A 24,403-nucleotide genomic window follows, 5' to 3' on the forward strand; every position below is an offset into this window, starting at 1 on the left:
TGAATAGTGGTCGCAAAACAAATTATAATATAAATAAATAATGGAATAATAATAAAATAAAATAATGTCGCAGAAGGGTTTAAAGTGGGAACAGAGGTTTTAGCTTAGCTCATAAAAAGAGAGGTGGTTATGGCGAAACAAGGTGATTTGTGGGATGATTCTGCTCTCATCAGTGCCTTTAACAACGCCGTCTCCAAATACAAGGTCTTCTCTCTCTCTCTCTCTCTCTCTCTCTCTCTCTCTCTCTCTCTCAACCAAAAGAATGACCGCCACCCATTTTCTGCATCGACTTCACTTGCACAATCAAGAAAATCCATCTGCCCCAAAAAAAAGAATTGTAGATGGTTTTGGTGGCTTATTCTTTGTTCTACAAGATTTGGGCTAATTTCTCATTCAACATTTTTACCTTTGTTCTACTAAATCCAATACTTTAAAGATGTGATATATAAAATTGTTGTTATTGCTTTCATGAACTTCAAATGGGATAAAAGTGAAATAGATGAATCTGGGTTCAGAATTTCCACTTATTCTACGCTTGTTTTGCTCTTGAAGGCTGGTCAAAGTTTTATCAGTGCTTTTCTATGCATACCCTGGTTATGTCTGCTTCTTTGTTTGTTTTTTCAAATTTACTAAATGATATGGGGAAAGTTCAAATGAGTGAACAAGTGGAAAATTTAGGCCTAAAAGCATACTTCTGCATCATCGATATAATGAACTAGTGCCCTTAGATTTTATTTGCAACAGACTAGCTTGAATAGCTTCACAACCTCAAGCTGCTGTTTTAGTTTTCCATTTGTTGTAAAAGAAAGTAAGGATGTACAACAAAAAAAATAAATTTAGGATCGCTCTTTTACTTGCCAATCAACTATTTGGTGAGTATTAGCAATGTTATTAGTAGTCACTTATCAATATGTGCACTTTCACAAAATATTTATCAATTAGAATTAAAATTCTGGAAAGAAAAAAGGTTGTAACTTGTAACATGTATTCAAGTACCATGAGTTTGTGTTCAAAAATTGGTCAGTTATCTTATTTACTTATTTTGTTGTCCATTTGAACTTTATATGTTTTTCTTCAGTACTAATGTGTTTTACTTTTAATGTTCCTGTCCCTTCTAGACAATGCATGGAAAAAAGGCTAATGATGTTTCAAAAGATAAAGGAGAGCTTGTAAGCGGCAGTGGAAATCATGCTGGTATTGATGAACATCAGGAGACTAAAAGGTCAGCATATAACATGGCCAAAGCCAACATACAATTTTGTTCTACATAATATAATATGCTCTATCATTCTTATAGAATTGTTGCATTTTGATATAGTTAGTTATGTGAAAAAAGCATCATTGATAAACTTTTGTTATGTCATTTGTGTTTTAAGCTATTGCCTTATCTTTCGTGACCTGTGGTTGGTATTTGTTTCTGAGGATCTTCTAAAGCCATCAAAAATTGCTTTATTTATTTCAACTTTTTGGATTTGCCTTTCTTTAATATGTCTACTTTAATCAATGCTATTAGTTATTTTAAATGCATTTGCAATGTGCCTATTTTATTCAAGTATTATTGTGTGGTGGTTCTCTTATATATCATGTTTAAAGCTATGTACAATTTCTTTGGTCATGCAAAGACAGGAGAATGCAGATGAAAAAAGCAATCTTCAACCACAAAGTGCTACAGAAGTAGGAGAAACTAGTAATCCTTCTGAAGTCAAGGAAACTCATTTTATAGATCCACATATACCCGAGTCGCATGCAGAAGTTACTCAGGATGTCCCAATGAGCTATTCATATCCACAAGATGCGCAAGATTATAACCAGTTACTCCAACAATACTATGAGCTTGAGGAGAAAAGGCAGCAGATAATTCAGCAGCTTCAGCAATATGGTGGTTGGAATTATCAATATACCCATGAAGGTACCAGCACTGGTATGCAGTGGGATAACGCTACTACACTTAATGTCCAAGAACAACAAAGTTGTACTCAAGCTATGTCCTGCCCATGTTGCCCATATGCGAGTCAATGCTTTATCACTCCATGCACTTCGGTTCCTACTTGTTTCAAGGGTGGATCATGTGCTGGTGAAACTTGTATTGATGGATGTGGGGTAGTGGATCCTAGGAAGAAGTTCCCTCAGCAAGATAACCACATAGTTGAAGCAGCAATAGGAGCGGCTGAAAGAGCGTTATCTTCCTTGAGGATAAAAAATTCTGATGATTCTAATTCAAATGAAGGTAAGCATGATTTCTACTTGGTAGTAAAGATCTTATATATCAAGCAATTACCATGACTTGTTTGTCCTGGTGTATTTAAATGTTTCAAAGCACATTTCCGTAAAAATTCTAATTCTCAAGACCTGACATGTGAAGAGGTATCAATATTGTTTTATTGTAGTCAAACTCTTTATGGTATTGATTGGTACACTGGATTGGACTGGATTAGATAGGCCAATTTGTCCAGTCCAGTGTTTGGGCATGCTGAATGTCATAGCTAATCTCATCTCTCTCGGATTATTTATTCCATCTGGCAGGGTAGGATAAATAATCCAATATAGGTGAGATTTTTTTTATCGTTTTTTTTTTTTAAATTTTGATTTTGTTAATACATTTTAAATTTAATAAGAATTTAAATGAAAGAATTATTACAAATTTATTTATAAATTTTTTATCAAAAACTTATTCAGTAAAATTAGTAAAAATATATAATTTTAAATTATCATACATAAGCTTTCAAAATTTAAAATAATATTAATTAAAAAATAATTATTTAACTTGATTATAAGAAAACAATATGATAATAAAGTTATATATTCTTTTTATATTATTAAAAATTATATAAATATTCTTGAAAATTAATATTTGCATTAAATTAGTGATTAAATTATTATTTAACATAAATAATTTTGTATTCTTCAAGTATTTTTGTTTTACTATTTTAATTATTTATTAAATAAAAATATAATAAATTATTTTTACATATTTATAATGTATATTTAATTATATATGATATATTATTTTATTTCATAATTTAATTATTTTTATTATTCGTCTTTATATTTTGCTAGGAATTATTCATTTTTATTTATTTATTTATTATTATGTTTTTTTATTTTATTTTAATTTAAAATAAATAAATAAATAAAATAGTCTAGTCCACTCTTAAACCAAACACAGAATTACGTTCAGCATAATCCATTCTTGTCCAGTGCTGTTCAATCTAATCCAGTCATTTCCTGTCCAATCTTGTGTTCCAAACGGGCCCTACTATTATTGTAATTATTATTTGAAGTTTAACGACACTTATGGCTCTCTTGGATAACCTCTTAATAACACTGTAATGGTGAAGAGAATAATTGACTTGTATTCTATTGATAAAATAGTATATATTTATACACAATTTAGGGAAGCTATACTAGAAAGCTAAGAGAATAAAAGAAAACTAATTAGCCTAATTTCTAACTAATTTTACAGCTAATATATATATCTAATACTTCCCCTCAAGCTGAAGCATATATGTTGGTCATCCCCACCTTGTTACAAAAATAATCAACCCACCCCCCATTAAGAGATTTTGTGAAGATGTACCCTAGTTTGTTCTCCAGTCTTCACATATCCTGTAGAATTTAAATCTTGCTGAATGTTCTCATGAAGAAATTGACAATCAATTTCGATGTGCTTAGTCCGCTTATGGAACATAGGCGTAGATGTAATATAAAGAGTAGCTTCATTATCACACCACAATCTTGCTGGTACTAAAATTGAGTCCTACTTCAGCTAATAGCTGATATATGTATATCACCTCACACAATGATTGTGCTATAGCTCTATATCCGAACTCTGCATTGGATCGTGACACAACATTCTGCTTCTTACTCTTCCAAGAAACCAAATTCTCTCCAACAAAAATACAGAAACTTGAAGTGGATCTTCTATCTACCTTGGAACCTCCCCAATCTGCATTTGAGAAACATTCAATATGAGTATGCCCATGATCTGTGTACATGATGCCTCGTTTACGTGCTCCTTTCAAATAACTCAAAATTTGCTCTAATGTTGTCCAATGATGAATTGTTGGAGATGACATACACTGACTAACCACACTAATAGAGAATACAATATCTAGACGAGTCATAGTAAGATAATTCAATTTTCCAACTAATCTGCGATACTTTTCAGGGTCTTCAAATGGTTTCCCACCTCTTGTAAGGTGCACAATAGGATTCATTGGAGTACTACAAGGTTTTTTTCTCAATTTTTCTATTTCACTTAACAAATCAAGTACATACTTCCTTTGAGATAAAAAAATACGTTGTTTACTCCAAGTGACTTCAACTCCCAAGTAATACTTGAGCACCCCCAAATCATTCGTGTGAAACTGGGTATTAAGGAACAATTTAAGGGATAATATGCCTCTAGTATCATCTTCGGTAATAACAATATAATCCACATACACAACCAACAAAATAATCCCGATCATTGATCTTTTATAGAACATAGAATGGTCAAACTTACTTTTCAATGCACCAAATTTCTCAATAGTTTGACTAAATTTACCAAACCAAGTACGATGACTTTGTTTCAAACAATACAAAGATTTGCAAACACGACAGACTCGTCCTGACTCCCCTTGAGCAACAAACCCATTAGATTGCTCCCTATACACCTCTCGCTGAAGATCTCCATGAAAAAAAGCATTTTTGATATCGAGTTGACGCAAAGGCCAGTGATGAGTAGCTGCCATGGAAATAAACAGCCGAACAAATATTAGCTTAGCAACAGGAGAAAAAGTATCACAATAGTCTATTCCATAGTTTTGAGCATAACCCTTAGCAACAAGGTGAGCCTTTAAGCAAGCAATTGTGTCATCGGGAATCACCTTAACTGTGAATACCCATTTGCACTTAATAGCCTGTTTTCTTGAAGGTAAAACAACCAAGTCCCAAGTATCATTCGTATCTAAAGCATTCATCTCTTCTATTATTTCAACAAGCCAACAAGAATGAGATAGGGCTTCACGAAAAGTTTTAGGTATCGAAATAGAATCAAGAGAAATAATAAAGAAGCAAGAAGGCGAGGACAAATGATTATAAGAAACAAAAGAAGAAATGGGATAGATACAATTGCATTTACCTTTACAAAGTGCAATAGGGAGATCTTCGCTGGGGTATGGATCTGATGGCAAAGACGTTGGTGCAGGGTATGAAACAAGAGGAAGAGGAGGCGAATGCCTGGAGTACACTTTAATAGGAGGTGAAGGAGGCGAAGGTGGTGTAGGCATGTCAGGAGTTGTGACCATGGCAGGTGGAGGGACAAGAGACTCGTCAGAACACGTTTCAGGCGCAAAAGATATGATAGAATATACCAACAAATCATCATCCTTCCCATAATGAGTAAGATTAGGTGTAGACAGAAAAATAAGTTATTTACTATAAAAGTAACATCGATAGAAACAAGATATTTATTATGATCAGGACAATAACACCTATATCCTTTCTGAATGAGAAAATAACCAAGAAAGACACATTTTGATGACAGGATCTAATTTGTGACATGTGGATGAACATCTTGAGCAAAACAAACACTGTCAAAATATTCGAGGAGCAACTGGAAACAATTACTTACCAGGAAAGAGAATTTTAAATGGGATTTCACCATTAAGTATAGAGTATGGCATGCGATTGATAAGAAAACATGGTGTGGAAACAACATAAGCCCAAAAAGGTTTAGGAACTTTCATTTGGAGCAAGAGTGCACGTGCAGTTTCAAGAAGGTGTTTGTCTTTTCATTCTGCTACACTATTTTGGGATGAAGTATCAACGCAAGAAGTTTCATAAATCATGTCATTAGAGATCATATAAGATTATAATTGAGCAGATGTATATTCCTTGGCATTATCACGATTTTTTATTAAAAATAACCAAGTTACACAAGAATAATCATCCAGAAAAGTAACGAAATACCTGAATCCAAGTTTAGACAAAATAGGAGAAGGATCCCAAACATCAGAATGAACTAACCCAAAAGGTGCACTAGCACGTTTATTGACTCGAGGATTCAAACTAACGCGATGATGTTTAGCAAACGGACACGACTCACAATCTATTGAAGACACTTTACTATATTGTGGAGAAAGTTTCTTGAGCCGAGGAAGAGATGGATGGGCCAAACAACAATGAGCCTCAAAAGTAGAAGTGACATTTGGACAAGCAATAGAGATTGGTGGAAGTGGATCAAGAACATACAGGCTGGCGAATTCATGTCATTTACCAATAATCTTCTTCGTCATAAGATCCTGAAAGGAACAATGATTGGGAAAAAATAAGATGCAACAATTTAGATTACGAGTGAGTTGACTAATAGAAAGCAAATTAAATGATAGATTAGGTAAGTGTAAGACTGATGACAAAGGAAGTAGAGATGTAGGAGAGTAATGGTGCCAGATCCAAGAACAGAAGAGGAAGATCCGTCAGCTGAGATAACAATTGGTGGAACTATGAGATCGAAATGTAGAAAGAAATTGGAATTACCTGTCTTGTGATCTGTGGCACCAGAATCAATGACCCATTTTGAGGATATGGAAAGAAGGCATGTGTTAGATTTACCTGAATCAGCAATAGTTATAACAGAAGGAGATGAAAACTTAAGTGATTCCTGGAACCATGAGTACTTGGCAAATTCATTAGCAAAAATAATGACCGATTTGTCAGATGCATCACTAGTGCTTGCAACATTAGCGAACTGTCTTTGCTGATTTTTAAACTTGAACTTTCTACACTCAAATTTGTTGTGTAGAAAGTTCAAGTTTATGGATATCCCCCTTTCTATTAACTTGAGATAGAAAGTCTCCCAAACGCATTACGATTATTGCAACATACCAAAGCACTAGTAAGCGGAGCAGATGGAGTAGTTTCAGTACGTAGATGGAGCAGATGAACCATTGAGTTTATGGTCAGTAATTTTAGACATCAACGACACCATGTCTGTCACAATAGCTGACTAAATTTCTATCATAATTTTAAAACAGCGAAGCAATACCAAAGAGAGAAAGAACAAAGAATCACACTACAAGGTCTGAAATACACAAAGAGTAAACCAAACAAAGAGACAGCCGGAAAAAGACACCTCACCCGCACTGACATGTCGGCACGTGGGGGTTGTTGCCGAAGCTTCAGGCGGCGCGTGTGGCTCACACGCGACGGTTCTGGCCACCAAATTCCAGGGTTTTGCTGATTGGCAGCTGGTTAGTCTGTTGGTGTTGGCAGTGAGAGTTCACGTGCTCTCTAAAAGTGTTTTTCGAAAAATGAACCTTAAGAAAGATGAAGAAAACCCTAATTGCAAACCACAATTTTGGGATAAACCCTAACTTAGAATTTCAAATTTTGCTTTGATACTATTTAAAACAATGGAGAAGAGAATAATTGACTTGTATTCCATTGAGAAAATAATATATATTTATATACAACTTAGAAAAGCTATACTAGGAAATTAAGAGAATAAAGGAAACTAATTAGCGTAGTTTCTAGCTAATATACATATCGAACAAACAGTAAAGTTTTGGTAGATGAAAGAATACAAGGGTGGAGTCCACTGTCCATGTGACTTGTATTTTATTAGTGCTTTGTTAAAAGAATAGACTTAGTGTGCTTTTGAAATATTGGCTTCTGGTCATTAGGTTGTTTTGGTTGGAATTAAATTGGTGCTGTCTTAAGTGATTTTCAGCAACTCAAATCATTGTCAGATTAACATGAAGCAGGAGGTTTTATTTATGCCTCTTTGACATGATTAAGTTTCAGAATAAACACGTGTAGTAGAGCTTGAGGTTGATACTTGACATATGTGAATACAATTTCTAACTGGGTAAGGTTAAGTTTGACATTTATTGGAACAAATTGTAAACATTTTAGTTACTAAACATGTACATGACCCACTAAAGTAATCATTACCCACTTTATGTTTGTGGTGAATCATCTTGTCATTGTCTTGAATTCTTTCTGTAAACATGAAAGAACTGTGTAGTTTATGATTTGAAAATTGTATGCTCTAAATGCATATAATGACGTTTCATTGCATTACCTGTCAGCTAACAAGGGGAAAGAAACTGATAGAAAAGAAGGGGGCAATATTCAATCTGCTAGCTCAGAGACTAATCTTACTGAAGTCTTGAATGCATGGTATTCTGCAGGTGTCTACACTGGAAAGTACGTATATTTTTATTGCTTTAAAATGAATGAACTCGCAACTTTTTCACTTAGTGCCTACTATTTTCCTTCATAATTAGCAATTTTCTCAAGTACATTGCTGTTCTGCATTTGATAAGTGTCCAGTGACTGGGTTGAACTGCCAGCTCTGTTTCAACTAGGAATATAAAACCATGTCTTGACATCTTGTTTTGTCATCATTTAAGATATAGTTGTGATCTTTTTTTGGTTCTTTTTCTCATTCAGTTTCGTGCCTAGATTTGGAAGAGGCACTCCTGTTCTTTTATAAAATCTTCAGATTTTAATCAATGCACAGATTGTAGTCAACATTTTCCATGCATATAATTGGCACTATTTTAAGATCAACTTGAGATAGGTAGTAGAAAATATCTAGAACCATATTATTCTTATCCATTCCAACAGTATTAATACCGTGTTTTTGATGTAGGTATCTCGTGGAGCAATCTATTGCAAAGAAACATCAAAGATGAGCCTTTAGTATTTTTTTTTTGGACCATGTGAGCGGATTTTATAGACTTATAGTGGTTCTTTAGTGAGATATATTTCTGTATAATACAGATTTTTCGCATCTGGTTTGCATGACCAACATGTGATCTCTTTGGTTATCATTGATTACTTGCATCTGTCCACACATTTCGTTAAGAAAACAAAGAAAAAGAGAGAATTGTGATGGACTGTAAGTTGTTCACCATCGTGATCTTAATTTTTGCCTGCACTAGAAACTACCCATTTCCCACCCATATGGATTTTCATCATTTTCTTTGTGAATAATTAAGGACCCGAATAATAAGCTGTTAGAGTGTCTTTAATTATAAAAGGATAAATACTATTTTGGACCCTGTGTTTTACAAAAATTACTAATTTGACCTTTGGTTTTGTTAAATAACAAAATACTCTTTATTTTCCAAAATAGTAAAAATAAGACATTGAGCTCAATTTTTAACAATTTTTTTTTTTTCATATAACCAACTTTAATGCAATTTCTAACACGAATAGATATAGAAAATGTAACTAGTTTTGTCATAACATCTCTAAATCGGATTATTATTAAGTTTTATTTTGATAAAAAAATCAGTTCAGGGTCTTATTTGTACAATTTTAAAAAATACTTAATCTATTTTGTCATTTAACAAAACAGAATGTCCAATTAGTAACTTTTGCAAAACACGTGTTTAAAATGGTATTTACCCTTGATTAAAGTGGTGTATTATTATTTTTTAGCACATCTTGACAAAATAATATTAAAATAATCTATTCTATATAAAATGTGGCTATATGAGAAATTATTGGGTGACTTTTTTTTAAAATAAAAAAAAAATAACAAATTATTAAATGTTGCCACGTAAAGCGTCAGCATCCATGTATATATAGTTTAACTAGATGAGCATTTTTATTAATTCTGAAGATAAATTTAGGACGAATAATAATTTTTTTTAATTACTATTACAAAGTATAATACTAATTTTTGTTTTTATTTAAATCACTATTATGCTTTCAAATTTCAATGATTATCACTACATTGAATATTATTAATTTTAAATTATGATATTAAAAAAAAACTAAAACTAAAATAAAATTTAACATATGTGACTTGGCACGTAACATTTAGTACATATTAATAGTTGTTAAACTTAGTATAAAATATAACATTTCCGACTACAATTGCAAAAATTAAGCCAAATTAGTTTTACTTTTGAACCAAACTTAACATAAATTTACACCATCTCTAGTCTTACATTGGATGAATTGGTGTTGCATGATTCAGATTACTTCTGTTGGCTGAATGAATCTTGATTGGCTTGTTGAATGATTAATGCATTTATATTGTCTATTTCAAAGTGTTAGAAAATTATGCTATGTTGACCCTCCTCTCAAGAGGAATTTGTCAAGACTTAGACAAGTAGTTTGCAAATGTTGGTGAACGGGCACTTCTGATAGAAACTGTTATTTGGCTGTGTGACTAACTGGAACTCCATTTGCCTTCCCCTTGAGTGGGAGATCTCAATCTTAAGAAATTTGAAGTTGGTCTCGGGTGAAGATACACTATGGTGCCAAACCTTCTTGGCTAATTGGCTAAGTAATATGGTGAGAACAAGTCCTCTGGTTTAATTTCAAGCCAAGAAGTGCCTCTTTTGGGGCGACGGGAATTTTTTCTTTGAGAGATCTTATTAAAGATGAATCTTGATTCATTATTGGTAATGGAACATCAATTGATCTTTGGCTCCCCATGGATCACGTGGATGAATTAGCTTCAATATAGGGGTTATCTTCAATCATTTCATTGTCAATAATTCTTTTCTTGCCTCTTCATTAATATTATTAGGAGATAATGGAAAATTTGTGCCGAATTCAGCTACCAAGATTAATCTGATTAAGGGTCTATTTGTTTAGATTTAGACTTAATAGACTCTTTGTTTTTTTTATATTTTTTTAATCACTTTTTGCCACTTAATACTTCTTAACAAAATAAATGTGTAATGGACTCTTAATATTTTTAAGATATATCTCTCCTTTTTCTTTTTCACTTTACACATTAGGTATTACACTTTTTTTTTCTTTTGTCATATCAAGATCACTATTCAGGTTAGTTTTTTTTTATCTTTCTCATTTTCTCATTTTTTCTCTATAACATCATCATCAACATTATAATCATTTTTTCTCTTTTTTATGTTATATATATGTAATGTATATAGTATCTTTTATTTATATATATGATCATAATCATGATCACTATCACCATCACACCATATATCATATATTGTTTTATTTATTTATTTATTATTTTCTTTTAAATAAACATATGCATAAATAAAAAGTCCGGAGAAAATTCAATTAATTTTTGTCTACAATATATATATATAGAAAACAGTGAATAGAATTATATGTTGTATTCAATAAAATAGTATATATTTATATATAAAGCTAGGAGACTAAATGGAAAACTACTAAATACAAGTTACCCTAATTTTTACAACTAATATACAACTAATATTCTAACACTCCCCTCAAGCGGGAGCATAGATGTTAATCATGTCCATCTTGTTAAAAAGATAATCAACCCGCACCCCATTCAAAGCCTTTGTAAAAATATCTCCTATATGTTCTCCGGTCTTCACATATAAATGGAAAACTAGGAGACTAAATGGAAAACTACTAACTACAAAATAAAAAACTACTAAATACAAGTTACCCTAATTTTTACAACTAATATTCTAACACTCCCCTCAAGCGGGAGCATAGATTTTAATCATGTCCAACTTGTTAAAAAGATAATCAACCCGCACCCCCTTCAAAGCCTTTGTAAAAATATCTCCTATATGTTCTCCGATCTTCACATATCCTGTGGAGATCAGACCTTGTTGAATTTCTCACGAATATAATGACAATCAATCTCAATGTGCTTAGTTCGCTCATGGAACACTAGATTTGAGGCAATATGAAGAGCAGCTTGATTATCACACCACAATTTTGCTGGAATAGAAGTCTTAAACCCGAATTCAGTTAAAAGTTGATAAATCCATATTACCTCACATACAGATTGTACCATAGCTCTATATTTTGATTCAACACTAGATCTAGACACAATATTTTGTTTCTTAGTCTTCCAAGAGATCAGATTGCCCCCAACAAATACACAATATCCTGAAGTGGATCGTCTGTCTACCTTGGAGCCTGCCCAATTTGCATCAGAGAAACACTCAATCCGGGTATGTCCATGGTCCTTGTAAACTATACCTCGTCCTGGTGCTCCTTTCAAGTAACATAAAATTTGCTCTAGTGCCGCCCAATGATGAATTGTTGGGGAAGACATAAACTGACTAATGACACTAACTGGGAATGCAATATCTAGACGAGTCACCATTAGATAATTGAACTTTCCAACCAATCTGTGATATTTCTCAGGATCTTCAAATGGTTTCCCATCACGTGTAAGATGCACAGCTGTATTCATTGGAGCATTACGAGGTTTTTCTCCCAATTTTCCTGTCTCAGTTAACAAATCAAGTACATACTTCCTTTGAGACAGAAAAATATCTTGTTTACTCCGAGTAACTTCAATACCCAAGAAATACTTGAGCTCCCCTAAATCCTTTGTAACACCCTAACTACCATAGGCGTATTACGTGATTTTTAAACGTACTGTGCAGCTCGTTGCTAATCAACGAGGTTTATGGAAAAACGTGATTAATTAAAATTTTGCTTTTTAATTAAACTTATAAAACAATATTACAAAAGACTCGGGATCCCGATTATAAAATCATTTACAAAAGATTTAACTGTTTAACTGTTACAAAAAAATAAAAGTCGTCTAACGACCAGTTACAAAAATCAGCCTCGCTGTCCCGATGATCGTACGCTCCAGGCCTAACCGCCCCGACATGTACAATCTTCTCAAGCTTGCTCACGGTCCATCAGCTTTAGCCTTGCCTTTACCTACACATAACGTAGAACTGTGAGTCGACAGACTCAGTAAGAAAAGCATAATAATACTCATACATAATTCGAACTGCCGTGTCCAACACGATACAGAGTCCCGCTACTGCCATGTCCAACATGGTACTGAGCCACTACTGCCATGTCCAACATGGTACTGAGTTCTGAACGTTCATAGGGACGGTACTATTGACACGTAACAACCTGATCGGTCGAACCGGTCATACTCCGGCTGCTGGTCATACTCCAGCCTATACCGACGTGTTACTATATCCTCCTGATCGGTCGAACCGGTCATACTCCGGCTGCTGGTCATACTCCAGCCTGTACCGACGAGATACGTCAATAGCACGGAACCACCAACCAAGTGTCGGCTGATCGGTCAAACCGGTCATACTCCGGCTGCTGGTCATACTCCGGCTGTGCGACGTGACAGGGTTGGATGGTTCGAAGCCAACATACAACTAATGTAATCTAATAGGCTTCCTACATGCACGCTAAACATGTAATCTACATATGCATACTGTTATACTAATCTTACCTGGATTCTGAATTCAGGTGTGCCGGTCAATCTGACTGGAACGTAAGCTGAGCGGTGGATTACTGGCTCCTAAACCATAAAAATCACAACACTATAAGTGACACGCTAAATCACTTCCCGGGGACTTAAACTAGGAACTAAAAGTTTCCCTATCGATAAAAAGCATGGCAATACCCCCTAAAACATAAAAACGAGGAAAACTAGGGTTTCTGAAAATTCCCCAACCGGTAGACCGGTTGCCCAACCGGAATTCCGGTTCTGGGAAATTCAGGACCCCCATCCGGAATTCCGGATGCACAACCGGAATTCCGGTTCCTCGCAGGCAGCAACATCAAATTTTCATAACTTGCACAATTCAACCCCAAATCACCTCAAACTTTCCAGACCTGTTCTATACCTTCCTTAGAACATATCCAAGGCATCAAAACAACCCAGAAACCTCAAACACGAAAAATGCCATTGGAGCTCAAGCTTTGAGTTCTAAACTCAAACTTGAGCAAAACCACCTAATCACGCATTCCACTAGCTTAATTCTACTTAAACTAGCATAAAATCACCTCTGAAAACTATTAAAAACAACAGCAACATCACAAAAACAGATTACACAATTTTCATGTTGAAAATCAAACTTTTGCATAATAAAACTCTAGCATGCTCAACCTAGGAATCATACTTCACAAGTAGCTTAATTACCAACTAAAAATCATGCTTTAAACCTCAGAAATCAACAACAAAACACAGCAGCAACAACCTCAATTTATCATGCATGCATCACCATTTTCATCATTTTTTTCCAATAAATTAAAGAGAGAAAGTTAGAGATCACATACCACAAACAAGAGTTCACAATTATAGGTTGAATCTAGCTTGAATTTTGAAGAAAAACCCAGCCTTAGCACCCCAAGTGACCAGCCGAAATAGAGAGGAAAAAGAGAGAGAGTGTTTGAAAATTCTATTTTTCTTTTCTAAGTGTTTTTGTAAAAATGAAAGAAATAAACATAAATCCACTTATCATATTTCATTTCAGCCAAGTAAACTAAAAATAAACATTTAATTTTCATTTAATAAACTCACATAAGACAAAACACTAATGGGGCAAAAAGACCATTTTGCCCCTCCACCATAAAATCACATAAAAATCACTAAAGGGGTATTTTTAGGAAATTCTAAATTCCCGGCCATTCCCGACATTCCCAATGTCTAAAACCCATCCCCAAACTACTAGCATACTAAGTTGTGATTTCTACTGAGCCAAACGCCGAGTTCCAAAATACCGGGCACCGGAAATGCAAAATATGAAAACTACTGAATAACATAACCATGCATTTCTGAATTCCATAAATAACAGTATAATAAATTATTTAAATAGATATAAATAATTTTCATAAATAATCATAATTAACTGATAATTTCCAAATTAACTAAGCGGGCTTTACAACTATCCCCCCCTTAAAAGGATTTCGTCCCCGAAATCTAACCTGAATAACTCTGGATATTGAGTTCTCATATCTGACTCTAGCTCCCAGGTGGCTTCCTCCACCTTGCTGTTTCTCCAGAGAACTTTGACCAATGCTATGGTCTTATTCCGAAGGACTTTATCCTTTCTATCCAGGATCTGCACTGGCTGTTCCTCATAAGTCATGTCTGGCTGTAGCTCAAGACTCTCATAACTGAGTATATGAGAGGGGTCTGAAACGTATTTTCTCAACATCGAGACATGAAATACGTTGTGAATTGCTGATAAGGCTGGAGGCAATGCTAACCGATATGCCACTTGACCTATCTTCTCGAGGATCTCGAAAGGTCCTGTAAATCTAGGGCATAACTTGCCTCTTTTCCCGAAACGTTTAATCCCCTTCATCGGAGATACCCGTAAAAACACATGTTCCCCTACTTGGAACTCAACATCTCTGCGTTTCGGATCTGCGTAACTCTTCGGTCTGCTCTGTGAGGCAAGCATTCTAGCTTTTATCTTCTCTATTGTCTCATTGGTCCGCTGTACTGACTCAGGACCTAGGTATTTCCTCTCCCCTGTCTCATCCCAGTGGATAGGGGATCTACATTTCCTATCGTACAACAGTTCATAAGGAGCCATCCCTATCGTACTCTGATAACTGTTGTTGTAAGAGAATTCTGTCAACGGTAGATACTTATTCCATGAGCCTTCAAAGTCCATAACACAGGCTCTCAACATGACCTCCAATATCTGAATTGTCCTTTCGGACTGACCATCTGTCTGAGGATGGAATGCTGTACTGAATTTCAGCCTTGTACCCATTGCCCGTTGCAAACTTTGCCAAAATTTGGAGGTGAACTTCGGATCCCTGTCCGAAACTATAGACTTCGGTACTCCGTGAAGTCTCACTATCTCTCTGACATACAGTTCTGCCAACTGATCCACTGAAAATGTTGTTCTTACCGGCAGAAAATGAGCAGATTTCGTAAATCGATCCACCACTACCCATATGGAATCAAATAAACATGTGGTCCTAGGTAACCCGACCACAAAATCCATCGTAATATCCTCCCATTTCCATTCTGGTAGGGTTAGAGGCTGCAACAACCCTGCTGGTCTCTGATGTTCAGCCTTAATCTGCTGACAAGTGAGGCATCTCGATACGAATTCTACCAAATTCTTCTTCATACCGCTCCACCAGAAGTACGGTTTTAAATCTTGGTACATCTTAGTGGTGCCGGGATGCAGAGAATACGGGGTAGAATGAGCCTCCTCAAAGATCTCATTTCTCAGTTCCACACTGTTCGGAACACAAACCCTGGCTTTATACAAAAGCATCCCACTATCTGACACTGAAAAGTCATTGGCTTGACCAGCTAACACCTCATCTCGGATTTTCACCAACTCCGGATCTGTCATCTGAGCGACTTTTATTCTTTCCAACAGATCAGATTGCAGCGTTAAGTTGTGAAGCTGACCTACCACAAACTCAATGTTGGATCTAACCATATCCTCTGCTAGCTGAGGTGAGATCTGAACCATACAAGCTACTTGCCCGGGACCCTTTCTGCTCAGGGCATCTGCCACTACATTGGCTTTTCCGGGATGATAGAGGATCTCACAATCGTAATCCTTCACTAATTCAAACCAACGCCTTTGTCTCATATTCAAATCCTTCTGAGTAAAGAAATATTTGAGATTTTATGGTCGGTATAGATCTCACACTTCTCCCCGTAAAGGTAATGCCGCCAAATCTTCAGTGCAAAAACCACTGCGGCCAATTCCAGATCATGAGTCGGGTATCGCTGTTCATAATCCTTTAACTGACGGGAGGCATAAGCGATGACCCAATCGGCTTGCATCAATACACACCCCAAACCCTGTTTGGATGCGTCACAGTATACTACGAACTTCTCCTTGTCCGAAGGCAAAGCTAGTACTGGAGCAGTAATCAACCTCTGTTTCAGCTCCTGAAAACTAGCTTCACATTTATCTGACCAGATAAACCGCTGATTCTTCTTTGTAAGCTCGGTTAGGGGCATTGAAATTTTGGAGAACCCTTCGACGAACCTACGGTAGTACCCAGCTAAACCCAAGAAGCTTCTGATCTCTGTCACTGTCTTCGGTCTCGGCCAATCCCTGACGGATTCAATCTTCCCGGGATCCACCTTGATCCCGTCTTTGCTCACAATGTGCCCTAGGAAGGACACTTGAGATAGCCAGAACTCACATTTCTTGAACTTGGCATAAAGCTTATGTTCTCAAAGCCGTTGCAATACCATCTGAAGATGTAACTCATGCTCCTCTTCTGATTGAGAGTACACGAGGATGTCGTCGATAAACACAATCACACAGATATCGAGGAAATTCTTGAATACTCTATTCATCAGGTCCATGAACGCTGCAGGAGCATTGGTTAGTCCGAATGACATAACCAGAAATTCATAATGTCCATACCTAGTGCGGAAGGCCGTCTTTGGAATGTCCTCCTCTCGGATTCTCAACTGATGATAACCCGAACGGAGATCAATCTTAGAAAAGACCGTCTTCCCCTGAAGCTGATCGAACAGGTCATCGATCCTAGGTAATGGATATTTATTCTTCACCGTTAGCTTGTTCAACTCCCTGTAGTCGATGCACATCCTCATAGATCCATCCTTCTTCTTGACGAACAAAACCGGGGCTCCCCAGGGTGACACACTGGGCCGAATGAACCCTATGTCAAGCAACCCTTGGAGCTGAATCTTTAATTCCTTAAGTTCAGCTGGAGCCATCCTATACGGGGCTTTGGAAACCGGTTCCACCCCTGGTGCGAAGTCTATCACGAAATCAATCTCCCGCTGAGGTGGTAACCCTGGAAGTTCTTCGGGAAAAACATCCAAAAATTCCCGAACCACTCTAATGTCTTCTGGCCGAATGGTATCTGGCCGAGTGGTGTCCACCACCACGGCCAGAAACCCTAAGCAACCGCCGTGCAATAATTCTCTCGCTGACATAGCCGAGATCATCGGGATCCGAGATCCCTGAACTGAACTAACAAATACAAACGGTTCTTCACTTTCCGGTTGGAAGACCACCATCTTCCTTTTACAGTCAATGCTCGCCGAATATTTAGATAGGAAATCCATTCCTAAAATAATATCGAATTCGACTAAACTCATCTCTATCAGATCAGCACTTAACTCTCTACTATCTATCCTGATCGGCATAGACCTAATCCACCTATTGGAGATAACCAATTCTCCGCCAGGTAACAGGGTTCCAAACCCTGATTCATATCTATCATAGGGTCTACCCAATTTACTAAAGACTCTGGCCGCCACATAAGAATGTGTAGCCCCAGAATCAAACAGCACTGAATATAGCGAGTTGTTAATAAAAAGCTGACCTGTGACAACTGATGGGCTGGCATCTGCATCAGCCTGCGTGATAGCGAACACCCTGGCTGGAGTGGGTATCGCTGGAGCTCGCGGTGCCTCTGGTCGGAGCTGGGGACAGTCCCTCTTGAAGTGTCCGGGCATGCCACAATGAAAGCATCCCTGACCTTTGCAATCACCCCGATGGTGCCTCTTGCAGCTAGGGCACTCGGGATAGGAGAATCGGGTCTCAGTACCACCAGGACGACTCCCTCTGTTCTGGTTCCCCCGGAACCTTTTGTTCTGACTCGAGCCACCGGAAGCAGTGGGTGCTCTCTTCCTCTGATCAATGGCCGAACCACTACTCCCCCTGCTATAGCCTGATGCAGGAGGGGTAGGAGCCCCGCCACTAACCGGAGTACTGGCTGATTCTGACATACACCCCACTGCGCCCTCAGCTCCCAGTGCCTTCTCCACCATCTGAGCATAGGTGGTGCTGTCGTCTGTGGTAATCATCAAATCATGCCTAATCCTGGCATTCAACCCGTCCAGATACTTCTCCTTCTTGCTGAAGTCGGTCGGCACAATACCCGAGGCTAACCTCGCCAACCGATCAAACTGAGTAGTATACTCAGTGACGCTCATGTTCTCCCGCTGGGTCAGGTGAGCGAACTCTTTCCTCTTGGCGCTTCTGACCGCCTCGTTGTAGTACTTCGCGTTAAAGAGTTCCTGAAACCTTTCCCAGGTCATGGTGGTGACGTCATGGATCTGAGACACCATGTCCCACCATACCAGAGCGTCCTCCTGGAACTGGAATGTGGCGCACACCACTCTGTCGTTACCGGTGACACCCATGAAGTTCAAAATCTTGGTGATCACCGTCAGCCACTGCTCGGCTTTCATCACGTCCGGACCTCCCAGGAAAACCGGAGGTGCTTGCTTCCGGAACCGCTCATACAGAGGTTCCAATCTATGGGCCGCCACTACTATCTCGGCACAGGCGGCGGGGGCGGGTGCCCGCACTTTGGAACTATGGGCCTTTGGAGGCTGCGGGGAGCACCCTGGCGTCTCAACCTCGGAATCTCGAGGTCTTGTTCTTCTACCCGGGCTTGCATTTCCGCAAACCGTAACTCCCGGGTCTGGGCTCCACGATCGAGCGGGGAGCACAGGCGGCCCGTGGTGGGTTCTCATCACCCAGGCCACGAGCCCTGCCTCGGGGACCTCTACCTCGCCCCTACAGTGGGGAACCGAGCTCCACGACCTTGATTCGACCCCACCGAGTTGCCCCGACTCACCGGTGGTCCGCCCGGCGTCCATGCGATTAGAGCACCGCCCGCGAAACCACGAGTTGGCATATCGGGTCGTATTCAAGGAGAGCTTACTAATGCCGCTTAATTTGGAAATTAAAAACGAAACATGCGCCTATTCTACTATCAGGCTACTAACATGCTTCCTAACAGGCTTTTCTTTTTCATAACTGAATAAAATAAACTACTAAAGCAATAAAGGCTTACTGAACCGTGAACCGAGCTAACTGCTGATGATGATTGTACATGTCGTGACGATATTCGGAAGACAACCTGGCGGCTCTGATACCAAATTGTAACACCCTAACTACCATAGGCGTATTACGTGATTTTTAAACGTACTGTGCAGCTCGTTGCTAATCAACGAGGTTTATGGAAAAACGTGATTAATTAAAATTTTGCTTTTTAATTAAACTTATAAAACAATATTACAAAAGACTCGGGATCCCGATTATAAAATCATTTACAAAAGATTTAACTGTTTAACTGTTACAAAAAAAATAAAAGTCGTCTAACGACCAGTTACAAAAATCAGCCTCGCTGTCCCGATGATCGTACGCTCCAGGCCTAACCGCCCCGACATGTACAATCTTCTCAAGCTCGCTCACGGTCCATCAGCTTTAGCCTTGGCTTTACCTACACATAACATAGAACTGTGAGTCGACAGACTCAGTAAGAAAAGCATAATAATACTCATACATAATTCTAACTGCCGTGTCCAACACGATACCGAGTCCCGCTACTGCCATGTCCAACATGGTACTGAGCCACTACTGCCATGTCCAACATGGTGCGAGTTACGAACGTTCATAGGGACGGTACTATTGACACGTAACAACCTGATCGGTCGAGCCGGTCATACTCATTCTTGGTCATACTCCACCCTGTCCGAAGCGTGTTACTATATCCTCCTAATCGGTCGAGCCGGTCATACTCCCGTGCTTGGTCATACTCCGGCACATGCCCAGACGGGATACGTCAATAGCACGGAACCACCAACCAAGTGTCAGCCTGATCGGTCAAATCGGTCATATTCCGGCTGCTGGTCATACTCCAGCCTGTACCGACGTGACAGGGTTGGATGGTTCGAAGCCAACATACAACTAATGTAATCTAATAGGCTTCCTACATGCACGCTAAACATGTAATCTACATATGCATCTTTGTTATACTAATCTTACGGATTCCGAATTCAGGTGTGCCGGTCAACCTAACTGGAACGGAAGCTGAGCGGCGGATTACTGGCTCCTAAACCATAAAAATCACAACACTATAAGTGACACGCTAAATCACTTCCCGGGGACTTAAACTAGGAACTAAAAGTTTCCCTATCGATAAAAAGCATGGCAATACCCCCTAAAACATAAAAACGAGGAAAACTAGGGTTTCTGAAACTTCCCCAACCGGTAGACCGGTTGCCCAACCGGAATTCCGGTTCTGGGAAATTCAGGACCCCCATCCGGAATTCCGGATGCACAACCGGAGATTCGGTTCCTCGCGACGACAACATCAAATTTTCATAACTTGCACAATTCAACCCCAAATCACCTCAAACTTTCCGGACACATTACATGTACCTTCCCTAGAACATATCCAAGGCATCAAAACAACCCAGAAACCTCAAACACGAAAAATGCCATTGGAGCTCAAGCTTTGAGTTCTAAACTCAAACTTGAGCAAAACCACCTAATCACGCATTCCACTAGCTTAATTCTACTTAAACTAGCATAAAATCACCTCTGAAAACTATTAAAAACAACAGCAACATCACAGAAACAGATTACACAATTTTCATGTTGAAAATCAAACTTTTGCATAATAAAACTCTAGCATGCTCAACCTAGGAATCATACTTCACAAGTAGCTTAATTACCAACTAAAAATCATGCTTTAAACCTCAGAAATCAACAACAAAACACAGCAGCAACAACCTCAATTTATCATGCATGCATCACCATTTTCATCATTTTTTTCTGTAGAAAATAGTGATTCGAATTGTGTGTTTATTTCATAGAATAGTACATATTTATATACAAAGCTAGGAGACTAGGAAATAGGAAACTACCAACAAAATAGGAAACTACTAAATACAAGTTACCCTAATTCTTTTACACCTAATATACAGCTAATACTCTAACACTCCCCCTCAAGCTGGAGCATAGATGTTAATCATGCCCAGCTTGTTACGAAGATAGTCTATCCGCACCCCATTCAAAGCTTTTGTAAAAATATCTCCTAGTTGTTCTCCGGTTTTCACATATCCTGTGGAGATCAGACCTTGTTGAATTTTCTCACGAACAAAATGACAATCGATCTCAATGTGCTTAGTTCGCTCGTGGAATACGGGATTCGAGGCAATATGAAGAGCAGCTTGATTATCACACCATAATTTTGCTGGAATAGAAGTCTTAAACCCGAATTCAGTCAAAAGCTGATAAATCCATATTACCTCACACACGGACTGGGCCATAGCTCTATATTCTGATTCAGCACTAGATCTAGATACAACATTTTGTTTCTTACTCTTCCAAGAGACCAGATTGCCCCCAACAAATACACAATATCCTGAAGTGGATCGTCTATCTACCTTGGAGCCTGCCCAATCTGCATCAGAAAAACACTCAATCTAGGTATGTCCATGATCCTTGTAAACTATACCTCGTCCTGGTGCTCCTTTTAAGTAACATAAAATTTGTTCTAATGCTGCCCAATGATGAATTGTTGGGGAAGACATGAACTGACTGATAACACTAACTGGAAATGCAATATCTGGACGAGTCACAGTTAAATAATTCAACTTTCCAACTAACCTGCGATATTTCTCAGGATCTTCAAATGGTTTCCCATCACGTGTAAGATGCACAGCTGGATTCATTGGAGCATTGCAAGGTTTTGATCCCAATTTCCCTGTCTCAGTTAGCAAATCAAGTACATACTTTCTTTGAGACAGAAAAATACCTTGTTTACTCCGAGTAACTTCAATCCCCAAGAAATACTTGAGTTCCCCTAAATCTTTCGTGTTAAACTGGGTGTGAATGAAAGACTTAAGGGATGAGATGCCTTCAGTATCATTTCCAGTAATAACGATGTCATCAACATACACCACTAACAAAATGATACCAACAGTTGATCTTTTATAAAACACAGAATGATCTGACTTACTTTTCAACAAACCAAAATTCTCAACAGCCTGACTAAATTTACCAAACCAAGCACGAGGGCTTTGTTTCAATCCATATAAAGATTTGCGAAGATGACAAACTCGCCCTAACTCCCCCTGAGCAACAAACCCAGGAGGTTGCTCCATATATACTTCTTCCTCAAGATCTCCATGAAGAAAAGCATTTTTAATATCAAGCTGATGCAAAGGCCAATGATGAGTAGCTGCCATGGAAATGAACAGTCGAATAGATGTGAGTTTAGCAACAGGAGAAAAAGTATCACAATAGTCCACTCCATAGGTTTGAGCATAACCCTTGGCAACAAGACGGGCCTTTAAGCGAGCAACTGTGCCGTCTGGATTGAATTTAACCGTGAACACCCATTTACACCCGATGGCCTGTTTTCCGGAAGGTAAATCAACCAAGACCCAAGTACCATTCGCAACCAAAGCATTCATCTCTTCTATCATTGCAGCAAGCCAACCAGGATGAGACATCGCTTCTCGAACAGTTTTAGGAATAGTGATAGAATCAAGAGAAGCAATAAAAGAACAAGAAGAAGAGGAGAGATGATTATAAGACACAAAAGAAGTAATAGGAAAAGTACATTGACGTTTACCTTTACGTAGTGCAATGGGAAGATCATCTGAGATGTCCGGATACGATGACGAAGATGCGGGTGCGGGACATGAAACGAGGAGGTGGAGGAGGGGGCGCCTGGTGTACACTATAGGAGGCCGAGGGAGTGGTGGAGGTGGTAGAGGTGGTGGAGGTGGTGGAGGTGTAGACATTGTGGGGGTGACGACCGAGGCAGGTGAAGGAACAAGAGACCCGCCAGAACATGGAGCAGGCGCATAGGATGTGACAGAATAAACCAACAAATCATCATCCTCCCCCTGACTAGTAGAAGTAGTGGAAGATGAAAAATAAGGTGTATTTTCTACAAAAGTAACATCAATAGAAACAAGATATTTGTTGAGATCAGGACAGTAACACATATACCCTTTCTGAAGACGAGAATAACCAAGAAAGACACACTTTAGTGCCTTAGGGTCTAATTTGGTGACAGATGGACGGACATCGCGAGCAAAACAAACACTACCAAATACTCGCGGAGCAACTGGAAATAATGACTTATTAGGAAAAAGAATTTTAAATGGAATTTCACCATTAAGAACAGAAGAGGGCATGCGATTAATAAGAAAGCATGCCATGGAAACTGCATCGGCCCAAAAAGGTTTAGGGACTTTCATTTGAAACAAGAGAGCACGTGCAGTTTCAAGAAGATGTCTGTTTTTACGTTCTGCAACACCATTCTGAGGTGCCGTATCAACACAAGAAGTTTCATGAAGCATGCCATTAGAGGTCATATAAGATTGAAATTGAGCAGACATGTACTCTTTGGCATTATCACTTCTCAAAGTACGAATAGATACATTAAATTGAGTTTGAATCTCAGCACAAAAAGCACAGAATATAGAAAACAACTCAGAACGATTTTTCATTAAATATAACCAAGTTAAACGAGAATAATCATCCACAAAAGTAACAAAATACCTGAATCCAGGTTGAGACAAAATAGGAGAAGGACCCCAAACATCAGAATGAACTAACTCAAAAGGAACACTAGCACGTTTATTGACACGTGGACTCAAACTAACACGATGATGTTTGGCAAACTGACATGACTCACATTCTAACGAAGATAAACTACTATATTGGGGACACAGTTTCTTGAGCAAAGGAAGGGATGGATGACCTAAACGACAATGAGCCTCAAAAGCGGAAGCAACACTCGAACAAGCAATAGAGGTTGGCGGAAGTGGGTCAAGAACATACAAGCCACCAGATTCATGTCCTTTACCAATAATCTTCTTCGTCATAAGATCCTGAAACAAACAATGATCAGGAAAGAATGAGATGCAACAATTTAGATT

General features: G+C 38.2%; 2 protein-coding genes across 2 annotated transcripts; one reads left to right on the forward strand and one right to left on the reverse strand.

The window, feature by feature from the left end:
* The first annotated feature begins 63 nt into the window (after positions 1–63).
* Positions 64–8,891, forward strand: LOC115717062 (uncharacterized). The gene is made up of 5 exons (XM_030646000.2): positions 64–204; positions 1,119–1,222; positions 1,623–2,227; positions 8,073–8,190; positions 8,639–8,891. Exons 1-5 carry the CDS (start codon positions 130–132, stop codon positions 8,679–8,681), a joined length of 945 nt encoding a protein of 314 aa, XP_030501860.2. The 5' UTR covers positions 64–129; the 3' UTR covers positions 8,682–8,891.
* On the reverse strand, positions 8,741–18,044 carry LOC133038394 (uncharacterized). The gene is made up of 6 exons (XM_061116527.1): positions 17,447–18,044; positions 16,948–17,254; positions 16,421–16,683; positions 14,645–15,875; positions 11,738–12,195; positions 8,741–8,833 (listed from the first exon to the last, which is right to left on the reverse strand). Exons 1-6 carry the CDS (start codon positions 17,849–17,851, stop codon positions 8,741–8,743), a joined length of 2,757 nt encoding a protein of 918 aa, XP_060972510.1. The 5' UTR covers positions 17,852–18,044.
* Positions 18,045–24,403: the final 6,359 nt, after the last annotated feature.

The sequence above is a fragment of the Cannabis sativa genome, chromosome 5 (assembly GCF_029168945.1).
Source record: "Cannabis sativa cultivar Pink pepper isolate KNU-18-1 chromosome 5, ASM2916894v1, whole genome shotgun sequence".
NCBI classification, from domain to species: Eukaryota; Viridiplantae; Streptophyta; class Magnoliopsida; order Rosales; family Cannabaceae; genus Cannabis; species Cannabis sativa.